The 21904-nt window shown below is 54.2% G+C and overlaps 2 protein-coding genes across 5 annotated transcripts; one reads left to right on the top strand and one right to left on the bottom strand.

Annotated features, from left to right (window-relative positions):
* Positions 1 to 322: 322 nt before the first annotated feature.
* On the bottom strand, positions 323 to 5174 carry KLHDC8B (kelch domain containing 8B). Of its 4 annotated transcripts, XM_063114486.1 has the most exons (7): positions 5082 to 5174; positions 3605 to 4114; positions 2394 to 2558; positions 1832 to 2056; positions 1635 to 1736; positions 1375 to 1422; positions 1144 to 1178 (listed from the first exon to the last, which is right to left on the bottom strand). In XM_063114486.1, the coding sequence occupies exons 2-6, from the start codon at positions 3978 to 3980 to the stop codon at positions 1415 to 1417; spliced, it is 876 nt and encodes a 291-aa protein (XP_062970556.1). In that variant the 5' UTR covers positions 3981 to 4114; positions 5082 to 5174; the 3' UTR covers positions 1144 to 1178; positions 1375 to 1414. The 4 variants fall into 4 exon arrangements, with proteins under 4 accessions (XP_062970553.1, XP_062970554.1, XP_062970556.1 ...); XM_063114483.1 differs by lacking the exon at positions 1375 to 1422 and having other exon boundaries at positions 323 to 1178; positions 5082 to 5173; XM_063114484.1 differs by lacking the exons at positions 1375 to 1422; positions 5082 to 5174 and adding an exon at positions 4882 to 5041 and having other exon boundaries at positions 323 to 1178.
* A 2298-nt stretch (positions 5175 to 7472) lies between these two features.
* On the top strand, positions 7473 to 11202 carry CCDC71 (coiled-coil domain containing 71). The gene is made up of 2 exons (XM_063114977.1): positions 7473 to 7542; positions 9600 to 11202. Exon 2 carries the CDS (start codon positions 9652 to 9654, stop codon positions 11056 to 11058), a length of 1407 nt encoding a protein of 468 aa, XP_062971047.1. The 5' UTR covers positions 7473 to 7542; positions 9600 to 9651; the 3' UTR covers positions 11059 to 11202.
* Positions 11203 to 21904: the final 10702 nt, after the last annotated feature.

The following is a 21904-nucleotide window of genomic DNA, read 5'->3' as shown; positions in this document are numbered from 1 at the left end:
ATGAGCAGAGGCTTTGAGGAGACACTGTGTGACTTGGACCTGGAGGCCATCCTAACCCTGTGGTGTTTTGTTGTTGTTTTCTGAGTGCTTCTCTGGTCATCCTATCAGTGCCCCTAACACCTAGGACAACAGGAGAGGACTGTCATCCCATGTCACCAAAGGAGAAGCTGAAGCTTAGATGGAGCTGAGACACCAGAACAAATGGGGCAAAGGCCAGATACAAGAGGCTCCCTCTGGACCCTCATCCCTGAGAGAGTTTAGACCTCTAAAGGAGGGCAGGGGCTGTGAGGGCAACATGGGAGTCCACACCAGGGCCACATACCAGATTTTAGCAGCATTTTTACTTCCACATCCAAATTCCCTGGGTCCTCACAACAGCCCTGTGAGGTAGGTAGGGCAGGAAGGTTTCAGAGATCCCCATTTATAGATGAGGATGCTGAGGCACAGAGAGGTGAAATGACTTGCCCAAAGTCATACAACAACAGTATAGAGAGCCCAAAGCCAGTATTCCTCTGGCCCTCTGGTCATTCCCATATTCTCTCCTCTATCCCCTCTGTGTCTCCCACCCTTTCTCAACTCTCCTGGGTCTACAGAGACCCTCAAGGCAGGCTGGCAGTTGGGACTTTTCAGGAATAGCCACTGGAGTGGGCCTGGTCAACTCCAGATAGGCACTGACCCTGTGAGGCATAAGGCCAGCTCTCCCCCTCCCCACTTCCCATTTACACAGAGGGCCTAGTAGGTTCCAGAGCAAGGGTGGAGTTAGGCATGGTCCATGAATGAATGGTGGTAAAGTAGGTATGAGACATGTGTGTCCTGTGCTAAAGGCTCCCCTAGCCCAAGTCCCCAAGGTAGTGTTTCAAGTGCCCACCCCGTGCCTCCCTCATCCCACAGAGCCACAGTGAGTGCCCTCAGCAGCAAAAGGAACCACAGACATCTGCCTCTGGCATTGAGCTGCTCCAGTGGACAAGTCCCACCAGGCCTTCAAACCCCATCACAGAGACACAGTGCCTCCACAGCTTGACTGGGGCCCTGAGCCACACCCCCAATAACAAACAGCCGAGGCCCAGCCTGTAGGCTAGAGCAGGAGCAGCGGGCCGTGGGCATAGCAGGCAGTGCCTCCCAGCGCCGCCGTGCAAGACTGAAGCTCTCTACAGAACCCAGAGGGCATGGCTGGTTTCCTGCAGGAAGAAGACAAGGCTGTAAGGTGCACAAGCTGTAGGGGCTCCAGGCCCTTTTGCTCCCTAAGCTCAGAGAATGGCCCAGTAGGTATGACCCCAGAATAAGCTATCAGTGCCTTGCTCCTGATTGCCCCTGTTCATCATTTATTCATTCATTCACTCATCCATTCATTTTTGTTTCTATTTGTCTACTTGCCTGTGCATTTGGTGGTCATTTTTTGTCCTGCTTCTGTCTCCTAGGCCCCTGCTGGTACAGAGCCCCCAATCAGGCACTGGGGGACACCCTGCAAGGTGGGCTAGGCAGACAACTCTACCTGCTTCATGGATAGGGAAAGGGAACACTCAAAGCCCTGATCCCTACGTTCCTGGAGAAGGGCAAAAGGTGGTGGTGCTCATGCGGAGGCTACTCTTTCCTATCTTGGGTCCCCCCTTATCCCTAGCTCCACAGAGACTTACCAAGGCCCCCAATGGCCACGATGTGGCCCCCAAGGGAACCAACTGCAAAGTCAGCTCTCTTATCCCTCATGCGCAGGCTGCGGGGCAACTTGGTCCAGGACCCTGCAGGAGAGGGGAGGTCAGATCTAGCCACATAACCACTGTGCCCCTCCATCCCATGGAAAGTGGGAGGATAGCCCAGGACAGCCATTACTCACCATGTTCCAGGTCAAACATCTCCACAGTGTTGACAAAGTGTGGACGGGAGTAGAAATTGTGGGGCCCAGGCTGCTGCAGGCCACCCAGGCTAAAGATGCTGCCTTCGGCCATAGCACAGCCAGCAAAGGCCCGGCGGCTGGGCAGACTTGGGTGCCGGGTCCAGGTACGGGCTTCCAGATCAAAGGCTTCAAAAGCAGTCACTGGGAGCTTGCCCTGGCGGCCCCCTGTCAATGGAATTGGGGTACCTGGAGGAAGCCCAGGGGGCTTGATGGCCTCCTCACTCACCAGGTTGTTGATCGGCCTACCCCAGCCTCCCACACCCAGCTGTGTGCACAACTGCACCTGGATCATCCACCCCACAGACCCTCAGGCACTGGTGTTTGCTTTTCCAAACCCAGCAGGGCCATCAAAGGTCAAAGGTTCAGAGCAGGCCTGAATCATCCCAACAAAGCCTCTCTTATCCTGCCATCCTGGCCTAAGCCTGATCCCTACCACAGCCAACCTATGGGGATAGGGACTTCTGAACTCTGAGCCCCTTTCCCACATGCCCCAGGCCCTTACCCAGGATGTAGATCTTGTTTCCATGCAGGAAGGTGGAGGCCCCATAGCAGGGTGTGGGCATGGAGGGTAGCGAAAGCCAGCAGTCCTGGCGGGGCTCATACACCCGTACCTGGGCCTGGGGGGCGGTGTCAGGGCCCATTCCTCCCAGAGCATACACCATACCGTCTGCATAGAAAAGAGTAGTTCAGACTGCACCCCCACCTGGCCAGGGCACCCCACCCTAACAGCTGCTTGGGGGTGACTGTAGACCCATGTTTGTGGCACCCTTTCTCAGCAGCAGCAACCCTACTGCCTTCCTGGAAGGGGGGCTGGGAGAGTTGGGATTCCCATTCTGGCCAGGGCCCCTCTGAGTGAAGAGCAGGAGGCAAATGATCTAATTATAATCGCCTCTGTCTCCCTGGAGACGCTATGGCAACAGAGTCTGGCATCCAAGCAGGGCTGGCCTGGACCAGTGGTCAGACCTGGAGGCCACCAGGTGGGGGCTTCCTTGGAGGGAGGAGGATGGCAGCATGGCTCAAGCCAGGGGTGAGGGGCATATGAAGATCTGCTCAGCATGGAGTCAGTCTGGGGAGGGGGCTCTGCAGATCACTTGGAGGTGGAGATGTGGCTGGGAGAGGGGCATGGCCTTGCAGGAGCCTTGCCAGTATCTTTGCACCACGTCCTTTCACTAGAGTAGGTTCTTGCCTTCTGTTAGGCCCTCAGGGTCAGCTAGGGACATGTCTGGGGGCCTTGGAGTGATGGGCCAGTCAGCTGGGGGCTTCCATGGCAACCATCCTAGGTCAGATTGGCCTTTGTCCACATCAGGCTCCCTGGTGTGTGTGAGCGGGGAGGGAGACTAAGCACTTGCTGGGCTCTGAGCCAAGGCCCTGCTCCTCTCCCCCAACCCCATACTATTTATAACCCTGGGAGTCATTAGGCTGTCTCCCCCCTCGTCTCTTAGAAATGGCAGGGAGGTGGCTGGGGCCTCCCATCATCCTGGGGACCAGCCTGGGCTCTGCCCCACACCTCACAGGCAGAAAAGGCAGTTAATAGAAGGCTGTTGCATGCCCAACTCAGAGCTAGGTCAGACAGGATACAGGAGGCAAGGCCATATCCAGGGCACCCATGCAGTAATCACAGCTCTTGTACAATCTCTAAGGGTAAGGGACCAAGTCAGGAGAGAATGGAGGGTGTTGTGGCACCTGAGGGACTTTTCTTGGGAGGCTACTCACCTCTTTCCACAGTTGCAACTCCCATGGCTGCTTGAGGGAGAGTGGCCCGAGGCTCCCAGCGGCCCTCATCGGCCAGGAAGGCCTCCACAGCAGCTACTGGTCTCTGGACCTCATCCACACCACCTACCACTAGCACCTGCTTGCCCAGAACTACAGCAGCTGCACCAGCTCGGGCAGTGGGAAGGGGTGCCAGTGCCAGCCATGTGTGTGAAGCCATGTCCAGTGTTTCGGCAATGTTCAGGGGCAGTCCAGCCCGGCCACAGCCCCCCAACACCAGCAGGTGCCCATCCTGGTATGCCACTGTGCCATACACCCGGCAAGTGGGCATGGGGGGGAACACCTGCCAAGCAAAGGCCCAGCCACTTCCTGCAGCCATGGTGTTCACTACCAGTGGCAGGCCATGCTATCTGCTCAGGCTGCAGGCCTCATTGGGGGGCCATAATAAAGCCTCATCTTGATCCTGCCAGGGCTGAAGTGGGTATCTGACAAGTCCAGGGACCTCGCCTTCACCTGGAGGAGAGAGGGAAAACAAAGGGTCAGGGCCACTGACCAGCCTGTCAGGAAACAGATGAACAGCCTGTAGCTGAGGGCAAGGCTGGCCCAAATCACTGATAGGAAAGGTGGGGGAGGTCCCACCCGCTCTGGCTAGCACATCACTGTGGAGGCCCTCCTGGAGTGGGAAGGAGGACAAATTCCAGATACCCAGGCAGCTTCCCTACTTTCTATGGAGGCATAAGGGATTCTCCTTCACAACCCCTTCCCTAACAATTCAGAGCAACTCTGTCAAATCTGGGTCTAGGTGAGAGGTAAGGTGACTAGATCAGGACTCTCCTTTCTAGCCCCCTTTCTTTCCCCTCAACAATCCTCACCCTGATTTTGCATGAGAGGAGTCCTACTGTAACCTCCCCTTACTGTCTTCCAGTGTGACCTGGGAAGCCTGAGATCTAGCCATCAGGGTCCCCCTCCTGTGTCAGGGGCCAAATTCCAGGTTATCCTTTCAATACCCTTGGGGGCTATTACACAGGGAAGACCTGGGTCCCTGGTGTTTGGGCGCATTGGACACCTAGGTTCCACACTCTTCCTCTGAGATCCACCCTCAGGGGTTTGCCCATGTGGGGGCCCCCAGAGGCCAGACTCCGTGGAGTCCAGAAGAGGGGAGGATCGGGGGTGGGGGGGTGGGGCAGAGGGCTGATTTAGGAATCTCATGAGCACAGGACTCTAGAGTCCAAGAGTCCAGGGCGTTTCAAGCAGGAATGGGCAACTGGACTTCTGGATACCTTAACAGTAGATCCCCAAGTTCCCCAACCTCCTCTTTTCCGTGGCGCTACACTCCTGGACCGCTGGCAGGAGGGCCTCTTGGATCCAAACTTCCAGCTTGGGGGGGGGGGTGGCGGTGGGGGGGGTCTAGGCGAGCGCTGTTGGGGCTCTATGTCCTGCGCCCCAAACTTGCCCAGAGCGCAGCTCTCGCGGGACTCACCGGCCAGGGCTCCGGTGCCGCCGCCGGGGCACGGGGTCAGCTGTTCCGCCTCCGCTGACGCTGGCTCTGGCTGGAGTTGAAGGCGGGCTCCACAGGGGTTCCAGCACGGCTCGGGCGCAGGGCGGGGCTGAACCGGGTCCGCCCCCCGCCCCCCCGCTTCGCCCCCCTAGACTCAGGGAAGCCGCCTCCTGCCTTAACTCTGCACATGCCGCGGCCAGAGCAGGACGCGCCGAACCACTCTCACACACAAAATACAAACCGACATGTGGACACCGGGCGTGCGAGGATTGAGGGTCCGACCTTAGGCGTGATAGGAATGAGGCAGCAGTGATCGGCACAGCAAGTGCACGCATGGCTAGAGGTCGTTCTGAGCCGGACACAGCTTGGGTGCGCCAGCGGTGGAGCCGGCTAGCAGACATTGAGGGGCCGGCGCTCGCTCCTCGCCGCTGAGCTCAGAGGAGCCCAACGACACGCTTCGAGGCGGCGCCCCCTGTAGGCCGCTCAGGGAATGGCCTGGGCCTCTGGTGGGAGCAGCCGGCTGAGTCGCCCTTGCCCGGGCACAAAGCAGGGCACAGGATAGGTCCGGTAGTGCACATTGAGGCTAGTGGGGAATGGAGGATCAGACAGTGCCGGCCTCAGGTCCTGACAGGCTCTTCCACAGGCCTGGGTGGGGAGAATTGTTGGAGGGGTAACTCTGAGCAGGGGATGAGCTAGAAGAGTCAGAGGCTAAGGGACCTCCCCAGTGGGTCACTCTGGCCTCATCCTGTAGGGCCAGAGACCTGGGCTACTCTGGGGCCCAAGGTGCTTCGTGACTGACCATCTTTAGGGTCCTGGGCCTGTCTCTAGCCAACTCTGGAATCAGGGGAGAGCAAATTGGTGCCATAGGGGACAACCTACCTCAGACCCAGACTCTTGCCAGCCTATCTTCTGAGCATTAAGAGTATAAGTTGAGTTTTTGAGCTTGGGGCCCACTTGTACAGGTCAGTGGTCACCTGTGGGAAGAGATCTTTGCGATTGTCTGTGACTGCTCACTGCCTTATCCCCTTTTCATGGACAGTGTTTGTCTTAGTTTTCCCAAAGCAGACTTGGAGACAAAGATACAAGTGCATATAGTTAGTGTGGAAGGTGAAGCCAGGAAGCACCAGTAGAGGAGCAACAAGGAGACAAGGAAAGCAGCCAGCAAAGGAGGTGTCATCAAGCAAGTTACCAGTGTGGGTAACTGGGACCAAATCCTGCTGGAGATTCTGATAGCAAGTGTGGAACATAAGCCTCATACTACCACTGCCGCCAAGAGCAGCAAAGGGAACTGAGGTACTTATTCTCAATTCCCCATCAGTCATGGGTTGAGAGCTGCTAGGGGGCATTAATTCCCCAGCCTGCCTGACTTCTGGCCTGCCCAGAGTGTGGGTAGATCCTCCCCATCACCAGGGAGAGTCTTCAGCCCTTTTCACAGGCTGGTGGTTGTAGTCAGAGGGCCTACAAGAAATGGTGGTGCTAGGGCTGGTTACAGACTGCACAGACCCTGACTAGAAGGCCTCCATCCACCCCACTTCACCACCAACTTGCTCCTCACTTGAGGCACTGGTGCCTCCCCCCACAGGGTGTTTACACTGCCCTGCAGACCCCCTCATATTTACCACTGTTCCTTTTCCAGGCCCCCTCCTCCTCCTTTCCAGCAATTAAGCACTTACAAGGCACCTGCCTTTAGATATTTTCCTCTTATCTCTCCTTTCTCCCCTCCAGTCAAACTCTTGAAGCCATCTGCCCTCACAGGCTCCACCTCCTTGTTATCTGCCACCTCAGCAGTCTGCTGCCACTATGCCCCCTCGAATTGCTCTTGCAAAAGTCACCATGGAACACCATATAGTTAAAACTAGGGGGTCCCTGGGGTCCTTGTCTCAACTAAAATCTTTCTGGTATCTTTAAAGTTTCACCCCTTGTGACCTCGGCTTCCTCCTGCTGCTTGTCCTTCCTCTCGGAATTTTTTGCAGGCCCTGTTTCCTCTCCCTCCCCAGGGAGTGACTCCTCAAGATTCAGCCCTGGCTTTTGGCTTTTCTCCGTGGCGCACATACCCTCTCTTGGGGCAATCCCTTCCAGGCCACGGCCTTCATTTACACCTAGATCACCGCCAGATCTCTGCCCAGGTGGATGTGAGTTCAGGTCCACTTAGGACCATATAAGATGCCGCGTTCGAGGGTGCCTCAGCTCCTCAAGATTCCCGCACAGGACTGAATAGGTTTGGAGCGGTCCCTGCGGCCACCACCTCCAGGCAGCCCTCCCTGGTACCCAATCTGCCCCACCCCAGAGCTTGGGGGAAAATGGGGTCTCGGGGTCAAGGGTCAATAGGGCGGGCCGGGTCCCGGAAGCGGAAGAGCGGCTCACTTCCGGCGCGCAGCGGGCGGCCATGTTGGAGCAGCGGAGGCGGCGCAGAGGTGCGTCCTGGGTCCCCGCGGCGGCGCCGGTAGGTTGGAGCCGGGGGCCTAGCCGCGCCACGGAGGGGCGGCCGGCGAGGCGGCAGGGCGGCCGGGCCGGCGGCTGACTCTTCCCGGATCCGCGTCTTCCGCCGGCCCGACCGAGACCCCCCCTCCCCCCCGGGCCCAGCGACTCCACCCTGGGGCTGCGCGGTCCCGGTCGGGCTAGCACTGCCAGGCCCGTACATTTCGCTGCCTCCGTGACCCCAGCCTCCCCTTCGCCGCTCGTGCCCTAGGGACGCGGACTCCCAGCCCGAGGGCCCCGATCTGCCCCCACCCCTGATCCGCCTGGATGGCGACTCTCTAGTCCCCATCTTCCCTCAACTTTCCCTGCTAGCCTTGGGGGGCACGTGTGAAGGGAAGTCGGGCACCCGGCTGCATCCTGTTAACGAAACTTCTTGAAAGCCCAGAACACCCCTCCCAAAGGCCTAGACCGACCTGGGCAGAAGAACTCTACAGGTCAACCCCAATGTCTGCCGTGGTGGTGGGGGGTGGGAAATAGGTCTCTCCCTTTTCTCCCAGTTCACCTTGGGAACTACACCCCATCAAATAAATAAATAAATAAATAAATAAATAAAATAAAAGAACTAAAGTCATGCACAAGGATTATGCCTGGAGAATGGCCTCTGGGGAGAGGAAGTGCCTGAGACACCTGAGGATCCAAGAATGTTTCCAAACAAAGAGCCCCAGGGTATTTCCTCCTGGGGATTCTGAAGACTTCGTCTACTACATTAGGGCTGTGGGAAGAAGCTCCACAGATGGGCCTCATGGCCCCAGGGACCTGCCTTATCCCAGCTGAACTTTTAGTGCTCCCATACAGATGGGGAGCTGCCTCCTGCCTCTGGGAGCCCTCAAATGTTAGTTTGGGTGTTAGATACTAGTCGTGATTGGTGGCTGCAGTTTCTTCAAAGAAGCCTGGGACAGTTTGGGTCTTCCCAGACAACTCCATTTGGGCCATACCAAGGTCTGCGGCCCTCCAAGCCCTAATTAGGACAGCTCAGACCTCTAATGTTCACTTGACTCACCATCTTACTTGGCTCCCACTTTCCTCAGACCTTGGATTCTTGGTCGTCTGGTTGCCTGGCACCCAGGCTTCCTGATTTCTTAAAGCAATGTGATTAGCATCTGCTACTCATTAGCTTCTTAGTTTCTGTTGAAGAAGAGTCTGGCTCTTTTCCTGGGGTTTGTTTCCATGACTCTAGAGCTAGGAATTGGGCTGTGGAATGGCCTGCTTGGGGACTGTGAAAGTGGAGCTTATGGTGGGCAGGAAAATATATCCCCCCACTCCCCACACCTGAATACCAGCAACTGGAGGAACAGAGATGGGCATGGACATTGGGTTTAAGTCTGGGCCTTTTGGCCAACGTTAAAGGCTCTTTGTTTCTCTGCTCTCACTTGTTTTTCCAGCATAGACCCCCAGCCCTGAACCCAGACTCCACACCAGTGTGCCTTACTCTTTCTCATTTTGGAGCCATTGCATAGTCTGTTCCTCTCTTTGCTCCATTTCCATCTGGTCCTTTCCCATTCATCATTCATGTCCTGGCTAGATGTTGCCTTTCCCAGGAATCCTTCCCTGACTCATTGTCAAACTTAGCTGGGTATCACCATGTACTCCCAAGAACCTTAATTGTGGCTCTGTCTTGCCTTCCAGACTGGGCTTCTGGAGGACAAAGATATTTGCCTGTGTTCCTAGGGCTGAGTCTAATGCTAGATTTCTGGACTTGGAAAATATAGAATTGAATTAAAATGGTCCAGGCTCAAATCTTCCTGGGGAGCCAGTAGCAGGTTGGATGGCTCTGAGGTGTTTATGAGCATGTATCCTGAAGAAGCTGTTTGACCCATACTTCACCCCTACTTGGTAGAGGGTCAGGAAACCAGGATTTCACCCCAGGGAGTGACTCACTCTGGCCAGTCCCCTCAGTGTCGTGATGTCAGTGGGGGCACTAATACTGACCTGTTTACCTGCTCGGCCCCCTATCTCAGTGCCTTTTTAAAAATTTATTTGATCAATGCCATTCTTATTGACTCTTTTCCTCTTGCCTTGGAGGTGCTGAGCACTGGTTTGCGGATACCCAGGCAGATCTGCAGTGCCTAATGCAATGAGCGTGGTGGTGCAGCATGTGGAAGAGAAAGCTGTGCACTCCTGGTCGCGCATCTCCACTGCAGGGAAGAAGGCCCTGGAAGAGGCGCTGCTTGTCTTTAACCCCATGAGTCAGGATCTCAATGCCACGGAAGCGCAACTTGTGGCCTTCCTGCAGGGACTGCGAGATGATGGCTTCCAGCCTACTATCCTGCGTAGTGGTGATGTCTATGGCTATAGTTCATGTACAGCCAACCCCCCAAGTCAGACAAAGCTGCAGGCTCGTGCCCCCAACTCAGTTGCCACATCACCTCCAGCCAATGCTCCCCGAACTGCCATGCGGCTGCCCGCAGGCCGGGCCACACTGCTCCCCATGCCTCTGTCTGGCAGGCTGGCCAAAGCGTCCACACCAGCTCTTGCCAAGCATGCCACAACCAACCTGCTGCTGAGCTCCCTGAAGCAGTCAAGTGCCAGCCGCGCCCGGGGTGCAGCAGTGGGCTTCCCCACCCACCTCTATCCAGGTGTCTACCCTGCCATGCGGCTCTCTGTTGTCCTTGAGGCCCTGGTTCCACTCAAGACTCCTATGCACTCTTTGGCTGCCAAGCACAAGGCACAGTCACTGCAGCTCTCACTTGTGGACCCTCCTCTGAAACTGCGGAAAGCTTCAGGTAACCCCCGGCTCAAAGCACCTAGGAAAACCACAAGCAAGGGCCCCAAGTGTCTGACTCATAAAGGCCCTGGGGCTGGACCCCAACGAGGCACTGGGCCCCAGAGCAAGATCTACAAAGCCACTGGGTCACTCAGTGGCCTGCAAGTGAAAGGGGGCTCTGCCCTGGGCAACAAAACAGCCCAGGCCAAGACAGCTCGAACACTGGCCAAAGCTGCCGGTACCCATGCCAAGGTGGCTCGAACACAGGCCAAGGCTGCCGAGGCCTGTGCCAAAGCCAAGGCAGCACGGGTCAAGGCCAAGACCAAGGCAGCACGGGCCAGGGCCAAGGCCAAGGCAGCACGGGCCAAGGCCAAAGCCATGGTGGCTAGGGCGAAGGCTAAGGCCAAGGCAGTGCAAGCCAAGGCCAAAACCAAGGTGACTCAGACCCAGCCCAGGGGCAGAGGCAGGCCAAAGGGGTCAGTTCAGGCCAGGACTGCAAGGAAAGGCCAGAAAACCTGCCCTGAGACTGTAGGGCAGAAGAGAAAAAGGGCTGAAGAGGCAAAGGATCTTCCTCCCAAGAAGAAAACACGGCTTGGGCCCCAAACTCCTAAAGCATGGCTAGGGCCTGGAACGACAAAGCTGCTAAAGTTCCGGGCCATAAAGGTAGATAGGCAGTCCTCCGATGATGAGGTACGGCAGCGGGCTCAACAGATACTTCGTGTAAACCTGTCTCCTGTAATACGGCTCCAGCCATTGCTGCCGTACTTGGCGCCCTGATTCCTTCACACAGCAATGTTTGGAGAAACAGCCCAGCTATCTGTGTGGCTAGTAGCACAGTGTGCTATACCCGTGGACTCTGCAACCTTGAGGACTCTGGGTTCCTTTCTAGGTCCCTGGTGGCCACCAGCTTCCTTTCAGAAACTGGAGGATGTGGGGTGGGGTGGGGTGGGGTGGGGTGGGCGGGTGGGAGGGGTGTTAATGGCGCGATGCACTGTGACTTGTTCTTCAAGCTGTATGTTCACTGTTCCATCTATCACGTTTTATACCTTTCCACCTTCCAGTCTCCCCGCCCACCCTCCATGGTCTTTTTTGTGTGTGTGGCTGCCAGCAGGCCAGCTTGAGCATATTGGGAAAGTGGCCCCAGGAACATGCCTGCCAGAGAGTGTCCTGGTAGCTTGGGGCAGGTCATCAATGTGAGTAGTGGGATGGGGTTGTGAGAGGGGGCAGAACCCAGGCCCTTCTGGAGAGATGAGGGGAAACTCAGGTACTGGCTTCTGTGGTTTGTGAGACGCATCCCCTGAGGGCAGGGACAGAGCCACTGTGAAGTAGGAAACCTCCTCCACTTGAGGGTGACCTGGTTTACTGTCCAGATAAGGCCCCAGGCAGGAGGACAATAGGCAGCTCAGTGGGGAACCTTGCAGCCAACAGATTTTAGGCCAGGGAAGAGAGACTTTCTGGTACTAGGGGGCCAAGCAGACACCCTGGGCTTGTCTGGTGTGGAGCCAAGCCTGAAGGGGTTGAGATGCCTTCCCCCTTCTACTCTCCTAGGAGAGTGTGACTATCCTCAACTTCTCTGATTGGAGTCAGGACCACAGAGTCTGTCCTCACTGACCAAAAACTTTTGTCCTTGGTTGGGTGGGGTATCTGTGGTAGCAGAGCCAGGAGGGTTTCCATGACAGCCTGACCAGCAATGCTTTCTGCCTAGATTCCAAATGCTGTGTCTACTCTAAGGCCCAGCCTCATTGTGCCCCCCAACACAGGCCTGTATGTTTCAGACATTGTTGGCTCTTCCTGCTTTGGAGAGGAAGCTAGCTGCCCTGCTTATCTGCGGTTCATTGCTGGCTGCCCAGGCTGAATGGCAGCACCTGGGGCAGGCAGAGGGGGATGCATTCCCCAGAAGCTCCTGGAGACCACCAGCCTTTCAGAGCTGGGGGTGGGAGCATCATTTGAATGAGAATGGGATTTTTTCTGTCTCTGGGTTTGTCTGGGCCCCACTAACACCAGCTGCCCTGGGCGGTGGGCCTGTGGAGAAGCTCTACATTTGGTGTCTGCTATTAACATCCTTCCCCTGGATGTGTCCTCCTTTGGTTCCCCAAGTTCTAGGGACTCCCTTGTTCCCAGCTGCGCTGTGGCCCCACAACCCTGTATGCTACTTGCCTCTGGCAGCTGTGCCCTTCATGCAAGATGTGAGTATGGGGAATGACCTGAGGGCAACACTCAGCTCCTCGAGGGCAGCCCAGCTTGGGGCCCACTCTACGTCCTCTCTCAGACCTGATTCTAGCTCCCAGCACCCAGGACTCCCAGCCAGGTTGGACCCCCTCATTCCAATTCTGCTGCCGCTGCTACCAATTTGTGAGGAGTTGGCTCTTTCCCAGAGAGCCAGGCAGAGGGAGAGAAGAAGTCAGGTCTACTTGGGTGGGGGGTATTCCTAGGACCTATACTCAGACCTTACCTCTCCCAGTCCAAGCTCCTAGAACAATTGCCCAGGAGGTGCCAGATGTGCTCCCTGCACCTGGCTGCTCAAGGGGAAGTTGCTTCCCTCCCAGGGGCAACCGGGTTGTTGGCTGTGGCCAGAGCTTTCAAATTTCATCCACGTGTGGCCTCCATGGCTCCAAGCTCTACTGCATTGTCACTCATCCACAGGTGGGAGGAGGGTGACGGCTTTGGAGACATGTCTTTGGCTTGTGAGGACAGTTCTTTGGGGTGTCCTGAGCACATTCAGCCCTGCGGGAGTCTGGGTCATTGCTGGAGGCTGGAGGGAGAGGCTTGTGCTGTGTTGGGAGTGGGGGGCTGACCATATACCTGCTGCCTAGTCAGTCTCCTTGGGTTCTCTCCCAGACTCTGAGAATTGCTTCTTTTGAGACAGTTGAGACCAGGCATGCCATGACAGCCATGACATTGAGAATGTAATCTGGAGTGCCGTGTCAGCAACAAGGCTTCGTGTCAGGCAGAGTGGTGAGGGTTCCAGCTTGCCCATGTGTGTGGGTCTGGGATCTGGGATCAGGGCTTGGTCACTCACTAGCCCTTGTGGCTGCAGATGTTGAGAACATCACCACCCAGCTGGACCTAGAGGGTGCCTTCTACTTTATTCATCTCATCGTGACTTTCAAGGTGACCCAGTGTCCCAGCCTGAAGGCTTGCTCAGCAAGTACTGACCCTATGCCTCCCCACCTGATGGCCACCAGTGATGCTTTTCCTTTGGTGACTCAAGTGCTCCTTTTTGTCCCTAGACATTTCACCCAGCTGCTCTGCTCAGTGGTCCATGGCTGCTCCTGGCACACATACCAGTACTTTGCACACAACTGCTCAGGCCTCTATCTGCTCTGGGATCCCTCCTGCCCCTGACCACAGTGACTTCATCTGTGACCAGCAATACTCAGACATCAAGCATTTCGCTGAGGGTGAGGTCAGGCCCAGAGGAGGGGGTGCAGTTCAGCCCTGGGTGAAACCAGAGGCTCAAGCCTGCTTCTTCCCCACAGGTAATTTTCAAAGTTCTGGACCCAGCCATTTGGTGGATGACCAAACAACCACAAGATTCAGGGTAATCATTCCCACAGCCAGTACCTTTGCATATCAGAACAGAGCCAGATACTCACTGGGGTGGGGGGGGCGGGGATGCACACTGGTGGGGCAGGGTAGGCAGGCAGGCCAGCTCACTACCCCAGGGTCATTCCCCATTTCTGCCTCATCATGGTTCTTTATTGTGGTCGCTCTTGTGGCCTCACATCACTGATCCCCATGCCTGTGCCCATTTCATAGAGACTGGCATGGGGAGTAGACCCCATTTATCCCTTCCCGCCCTATCATTGAAATCCTTTATGAAGTCCCAACATCATCTGACATTCTTGCCCCCATCACTGTCCCTCATCTCTGCTCCTATCACTGCCCCTCATAATTCTCCCCTTCATGGGCCCCCTCACTGCCGCTGTCATGGTCCCAGTCATTGCTCCCCTCCCTTGATTCATAACCTTGGCCTCATTTGGTGACCTTTGTCCCTGTAGCTGCCTCTAGGTAACACCAAGGCATCTCTGGATGTTCCCCACTTCCTTGTAAAGAAGTCTTTTGTTAAAGAACAAGAGCCACATAACCATAACCCAGCAGAGCCAAGCCAGGAGTACCAGAGCAGAACAAATCCTAAACTAGTTTTTTCTCTACATTCACTGGGTGTTCCCTACCCACCTTGATGTGTGTTAATTACCAACTGCTCACCCTGAGTCCTCATGCTAGGTCTTCAAGCTGCTGTTGCTATAGCTTCTGATCAGGAAAGAGGGAAGGCCTGCAGAAGAGAGATAAAGGAGGTGGTCTCAGCTTGGCAGCTTAAGGTGTGGAGCAGAGAGAGGGGGCATGGACCCGTTCCTTCATCCATGTGTTCATTTAACAAATACTGCATTGAATCTACTCTGTCAGGCATCTTCTGGGTAGTGTTTGATGGGAGCAGACAGTCGAGGTATCTGTCTTGTTGGAGCTGACGTGAAAGTAAGATAGTTGATAAATAAACAAATACCTTATGTAGCTTGGCTGGAGAGTAAGCAGATTACTTGTTTAGATGATGGGCTGAGGAGTGGCATCTTTTACTGCATTGGGGAAGCAGGTTTCAGATGCCAGAATGGAGTGTCCAAAAAGTAGTGGGATGTGCAGGCCTCAGCTCAGGAGCAACATCAGGGCTGGAGAAAGGGGATATTCAGTGCAGAGGTAGAATTATCAGCAAGAGGGAGGCTGTGGTCATTCTAGGATGGTGCGCCCAGGGGAGCAGGGACAGGGGAGCCCCATAGCATGGGTGCTGGAAGAGGTGGCTGAAAAGGTATAGCAAGAGGAAAAAGTCCCTCCCATTTCTTCCCCTCCATCCCAGCCATAGAGGGGTGAGGACCAAGGTACCTGAGATCTGATCATCTGTGTCTCCAGAGCTCCTGTATGTTACTAATCTCTGTGTGAACTTCTCCAAACTACGTACACTGGGAGACAGGCCCCTGGAGGACCTCAAGGGACACCTCTTCTACTACTATGCCCTGTATGAGCTTGTGGCCAGAGGCAGTTGCCTGTGCCATGGCCATGCCTCTGAGTGCAGCCCTGCACCGGGGCCCCAGCCAATGTGGGAGTCATGGTGAAGACCATGGGAGGGGCATCCTATCACTGGTGAGGCAGTCAAGCTGAGGGACTGGGGCAACCTGTGTTGCCCTCCTCCCTGCCAGATACATGGGATTTGCATCTGCCGCCACCATACAGCTGGTGCCCATGTGAGCACTGCCAGGACCTGCACCAGGATCACCCATGGCATGCAGCAGTGCCTGAGCACCCTCACTCCTGCCAGAGTAGGTGTCATGCCATACTCTCCCTGGCCATACCTGCCATAGGTCAGCCCACCACATATCTACCTTTTTGGTTCTACTCAAGAGTGTGAGTGCCATGGGCATGCGTACAGTTGTCACTTTGACATGGCTATCATATTAGTCCATTTCTGTTGCTTATAACAAAAATACTTGGAACTGGGTAATTTGTAAGTAAACAAAATTTATTGCTTACAGTTTTGGAAGCTGGGAAGTCCCAAGTCCATGGAATACATCTGATGAGGGGCTTCCTTGGCGGTCTCACAAGGCAGAATGGTGAAGCAGAGAGAGAGAGAAAGAAAGAGAGAGAGTTTCCCATGCACTTTCCTTTTAAAGCTCCCAGGACCCCCACTGAACCATCAACTTAATCACCTCTTCAAGGTCCCACCCTTCAGCTACTATAATAGGATTTCCCACCCTCTCAACAATCACAGTGGGGGTCAAGCCCTAATGACTTTGGGAGCCATTCAACCCACTGCATTCTACCCCTGGCCCCCCAAAACTCATGTCCTCTTCACGTACAAATACATTTGTTTTGTCCCCAAAGTCATAACTTGCTTCAACTAAAAAGTCCAAAGTTCAAAGTTCCATCTGTGAAATCAAAAGAAGTTTTCTACTTCCAAGATACAATTGTGGGACAGGCATAGGGTACATATTCTCGTTCAAAAAGGGAGATGTAGGCCAAAAGAAAGGGTAACAGGTCCTAAACACGTTCAAAACCCAGCATGGCAGGCATTAAATCTTTGAGCTGGTGAATCACATATTTTGACCACATGTTTGACATTCTCTGCATACTGATGCGGGGACTGGGACTGCTTGTATGGCTTTCCTGGTAGGCTTTCCAGGCCACAATTCAGCTCTTGTAGGCTGGCATTGCACACTGGTAGCTCTACAGGTCTGGGGTCTTTGTGGTGGTCCTGCTGTCACAGCTCCACTAGGTATGGCACCAGTGGTGGTTTTTTTGCTGCAACTCCAACCCTTCATTTCCTCTTGGCATTGCTCTATGCAACGAATCTGCACCTGTGACAGATCTCTTCCTGGGCCCCCAGGCTTTTCTAAACATCCTTTGAAATCAGGGTGGAGGCTCCCAAGCCTTCCCAGCTCTGGCATTCTATGAACCTGAAGACCTAAGACCACATGGACACTGCCAAGGCTTCCAGCTTGTCTTTTCCAAAGCTGTGGGTTCAGCCACATCTGAGGCTAATTTAGCCACAGCTGGAGCAGCCAAAGCAGCCAGGGTGCTGGTGTAGGGACCAGCATCCCAAGGTGGCCCTGGGTAGCAAGCCTGTGGAGGGCACCTCAGGCCTGTTCCCCAAGACTATTCTGTTTCCCTAGGCCTCTGGCCCTGTAATGGAAGATGCAGCCTCCAAGATCTCTGAAATGCCTTCAAGGTCTTTTTTCCCTTCTCTTCATAATCCCTTTCTTCTGTACTAATCTCCTTAGCAAACAGTCATTGGGCTACACCACTGAATTGTTCTCCCGAAAATGCTCTCTGCTTTACCACATGGCCAGGCTGCAAATTTTCCAAATCTTTATGCTCTGCTTTCTCTTGAATGATAAATTCTGGCTTTACTTCATGCCTTTTCCGCCATAGCTCAGCATAGGCTGTCGCAAGTAGCCATGCAGCTTCCTGAATGCTTCGCTGCTTAGAAATTTCTTCTGCCATGGGGGCCGGCCTGTGGCCTACTCGGGAGAGTGAGGTGCTGATAACACCAAGGCCACAGGTTTGGATCCCATATAGGGATGGCCGGTTGCTCACTGGGTGAGCGTGGTGCTTACAGCACCAAGTCAAGGGTTAAGATCCCCTTACTGGTCATCTTTTAAAGAAAAAAGAAATTTCTTCTGCCAAATACCCTGGGTCAGTACCTTGAAGTTCTACATTCCATAAAGCTTTGGGGCATGAACAGAATGCAGCAAAGTTCCTTTCAAGTTCATGACAAGGGTGATCTTTGCCCCAGTTTCCAATAATCTCCTTCTTATTTCTATCTGAGATCTCCTCAGTATGGCCTTTACTATACATATTTTCTTTCAACATTCTGCTCACCACCATTTAACAAGTCTCTAAAACATTCCAAACCTTCCGTGGTTTTCTTGTCTTCTTAACTCCCACCGACCGCTAGGCTTTTTCTAGCCTGTTCCTTCAAATTCTTCCAGCCTCTCCTTAACGCCCAGTTCTAATGCTGCCTCCACATTTTCAAGTGTTTTTACGAGCAACACCCTAATTCTCTGGTACCAGTTTTCTGTATTAGTCTGTTTCTGTTGCTTATAACAAATTCTTGGAACTGGGTAATTTGTAAGTAGGCAAAATTTATTGCTTATGTTTTGGAGGCTGGGAAGTCCAAAGTCCAGGGAACACATCTGATGAGGGTCTTCCTTGGCGGTAAAGCAGCAGTCTCACAAAGCAGAATGGCAGGGCAGAGAGAGAGAGAGTTCCCCATGTGCTTTCCTCTTAAAGCTGCCAGAACCATGCCCACAACCACCACCAAATCATCACCTTAATCACCTCTTCAAGGCCTACCCCTTACGTACCTTAATAGGATTTCCCACCCTCTCAACAGTCACAGTGGGGATCACACTGTAATGACTGGGGGTCCATTCAGTCCACTGCAGTCATGTATCTGTCATTTGACAATGTGAGTGGAGGGGTGTGTGATGTGTGTCAGCACAACATAGCTGGGCACCCCTTGAGCATTACCAGCCCTTCTTCCGCTTCGATCCACAGGAGGATTGTTGTTCCCCTCAATCCTGCAGATTTGAGTCCTCCAATCCCCAATCCCAACTCTTACCATGATCATTCAGCTCCATGGTGACATCTAACCTAATTCCATCCTTAACCTCTGACTCTTGATCCAGATTGTGACTGTGACCCTGTGGGTACCCTGGAAGTGGGGCTGTGTGATGCCCACATAGATGAGACCCATGGCCTCCTCTCTGGGCAGTGTTGCTGCAAAGTCCATGTATGGGGCCAGCGCTGTGACTCCTGCCTGCTTGGTCACTATGGCCTGAGCCCCATCCAGCCTCAGGGCTGACAGCATAAGTGACACTCAGGGTGGGTCTCCCACCCCCATGTCCTCCTCACTGTGCTCCCAATCACTGCCCTGGTAACACATACACCCATCCACCCCACAGCAGTCCCATTAGCTATGTAAGAGCTCTATGCCTTAGCCTTCAGGTGCAACCCCCAGGGCCAGGTCCCTGGCACTCAGACCTGTGATCCCTCCAGTGATACCTGTTACTGCAAATGCTTTGTCTCTGTACAGGACTGTAGCTGTTGTTTTGTGAGCCTTGACTCACCTTCTGATTTGACCTTGATCTTGGGCACTGAGCTTCTAAGAACTAACAAATATACAACTATAGTCATAGTGATTGTAGACTGAGCCTTGCACGTGGGTGGGTGCTACTCACTGACCTGGTCACCATGGTCAAAACCAGCATATGCCCTCAGGTGGGAGCTTTGGGAATAAAAGAATGGAAAGTGATTAAACATTTTGCAACAGTATTATACATTGGAATTGAAAGTGTTTCACAGCAAACATGTTTGGAGAATGACTCAGTCCAAGGAATAACTCCATCTCTTGCTTCAAATGTTACAAACACTTTATTTAACTTTTATTTGACCCTGGTTATGTTCTCATCTCCTTACCTCCCTCTGTGAAGCCATGCAAGAGTGCACCAGGGTCTCCTCTCCCCTTCTCAGCTGTAGGCAGAAGAACATTCAAGCCCTGCACTCACCTCCTGCAATAGTCAGTCCCAGTACATGACCTCCCAGACCCCTGACCCTCTTCTTCCTGTTCAGATCTTCCTGCCCTTCCCCCACCCACCTACTTTCTCCTGCAGCCTGAGTTCTGGGGTCTGAGCAGTGACCCCCAGGCTGCCAGCCCTGCTGTGACTGACTTTGGGGGTGCTTACAGCAACAGGACAGGGCCTGGGGATTGAGGTCAGGCATTAAGAATCTGGAGTTTATCCTATTCCCCGTGCTTGTTCAGGTGTTCTGCAGCAGAAGGTCTCTGCCTATGCTGCCCCCACCTCCACAGCCACCACTGCCATGAGCTTCAATCTGGACTGAGCTTCAATTTGCACTGCCCTTGACTAGGCCACAGCTGAGGCAAAGCTTGGCCAGGGCCTGTAGGCAGCTGACCCCTGTCTCCCCATGAATGTCCAGGAGGGTCAAAGGCAGGAGGAAATCAAGGCTCAGATCTTGGGGCTCAGGGGAGGGAGTCAGTACAGACAAAACTATTTGGAGGAAGAGGCTGAGCAGGGTTAGAAGGGTTAGGAAATCCAGGTGGGTAAGTCGGCATTGTCAGAAGTTTGGTGTCTTAAAGAGCCCATATTATTCCCAGGACAGTGTGGGAGAGGACTGGACCAGACACTGACTCTCCACTTACCCCCATTAACCCCCCTGACCTGCCTTTTCCCACTGTACACAAGCCCTGGGGACTGCCCCTAGATGGCTATAGCCCCAACTTCGGAAACAGAGTGACCCTTGATGTGTTCTCCACCCTGCCTGGCAAGCCCATCACAGCTGTCAGCTGTCCAAGGTGAAGAGTCTGAGGAACAAGATGGGGTCACAGGTCACTGGGATCTTAGGAGGTGTGGGGGCACTGGGGATACAGATCCCTGGGATCTTGTTGGGGGATGCGGGTCTGAGGGTCCTAGGTCCTGGAATGGTGTGAGTTTGGGAATATGTGTCTCACATCCAGGCCAAAGAGAAGCCCCTTCCCCTGCATGGGGCGGCGGGGGCTGACCCTGCATTTTGGACTGGCTTGAACTTTGTGCATGTGGTCAGTGGGACTGACCTCTCTCTGTTGGTGCCCATGGTACCTCATGCCCTGGAGTATGAAATTGTCCTGCACTATGAGATGCAAGTCGGTGGCAAGGGTGCCAAGCATGTGGATGGGTGGTGCTGGGTGGTGAGTAGGGGAAGCTCTGTGATTGCTGATCCCTGACCCCAGGACCTGAAGACTGGCAGGCATTAGTCAGTGTCCATGCCCAATCCCTGCCCAGCAGTACCAGTTGTGCCCATCTGCTGCCCTCAGAGCAGTTGTTCCAGGCGGTCTTCCCCCATGCACACAGGAAAGACCCTGTCACCCCCCAATACCAAGACCCCATTATACTGCCAATACATTGGAAACAATAACCAGACCAAGTGGAAAATCCCCAGTATGGAATATTGTCATGTCATAGAACAATCAAAACAGGGACTTAACTTAAAAACAGAGCAGGATTTAAGAAGTTAGTCTTTTTCCATTCATAATGAAATGTTGAACCCAACAATACAACGATAGAAATGGGACATCCCTGGGACCACATGACCACATGATCATCCTCACCCTACCTCTACCCCTCTCACTACTCCCAGCAGGGCTGTAGTACTATCCAGCCCTTTCTGTTTTAAACCAGGAACATGCTACTCCATGACATTGAGGCTGTGGCAGACCAAGGGGGTGCAGAAACCTGAGGGGAACACCATCCTTCTGGATTCAGTGAGGTCCTAGGGGCTCCACCCCACATCTGGCAGAGATGTAAATTATAGCAGGATAGGATTGATGCAGTGGGGATGGGGAGTGGGGCATCACAGAGGCCTGGAGTTGTACCAAGAAGATTGAGACCTATAGGAGGAGAGTGTAGGCAGGGGAGTCCAGGCAGGGGAAATAGCACATGCAAAAGATAGAAGGTGAGAATGGGCAGGGGCCAGGGCTCACGGGACCTTGTGGGACATGAGAAGGGCTTGATCCTTATCTCAGGGGAAGTGGGGAGCCATGGAATAGATATGAGCAAGAAAGAGATGTGGGGAGAATGGATTGTTTGGGGGGGAAACCAAAAAGAGGTGCTGCAATGGTCCCAAGTAAAGGTGGCATTGTCTGGACTAGATTGGGGCCATTGGAGAAGGAGGAGAAACAGGCTCAAAAGAGATTAAGGAACAAAAAGTGGGCAGGAGGGAGCTGTGAGGCCAGTGCAAGGAGGGGTGGCAGGTGTGTTAGCGAGTGAGGCTGGATTCGCTGCCCCCTGCCAGCTGCCCTCCACCCTCCTGCTAGGTTGTGCTTCTGTTACAGGTGAAGAAGTTGCCTGGGTTGAGGTCTGTGTACCCCAGAACCACATGGCATTTGCAAGAGCTCTGCCAGACAGGCTGCATGGAAGCAGCAAAAACAGGACTCTCCAACACCACGCCTGAGGCTTGTACTTGCCTGGTGTGTAGTATCTTGGCTCTGCTGCATGGGAGTGGCCTCAGTGAGTGTGTATCCCAGACTTGAGGGGGCTGTGGGGTAAGGGTTTCAGGAGCAACATGAGGTTTATCTAAT

This window comes from Cynocephalus volans, chromosome 11 (assembly GCF_027409185.1).
Source record: "Cynocephalus volans isolate mCynVol1 chromosome 11, mCynVol1.pri, whole genome shotgun sequence".
Classification (NCBI taxonomy): Eukaryota; Metazoa; Chordata; class Mammalia; order Dermoptera; family Cynocephalidae; genus Cynocephalus; species Cynocephalus volans.
The sequence above is the reverse complement of the archived record's forward strand: the minus strand, read 5'-3'. Positions and strand labels throughout refer to the sequence as shown.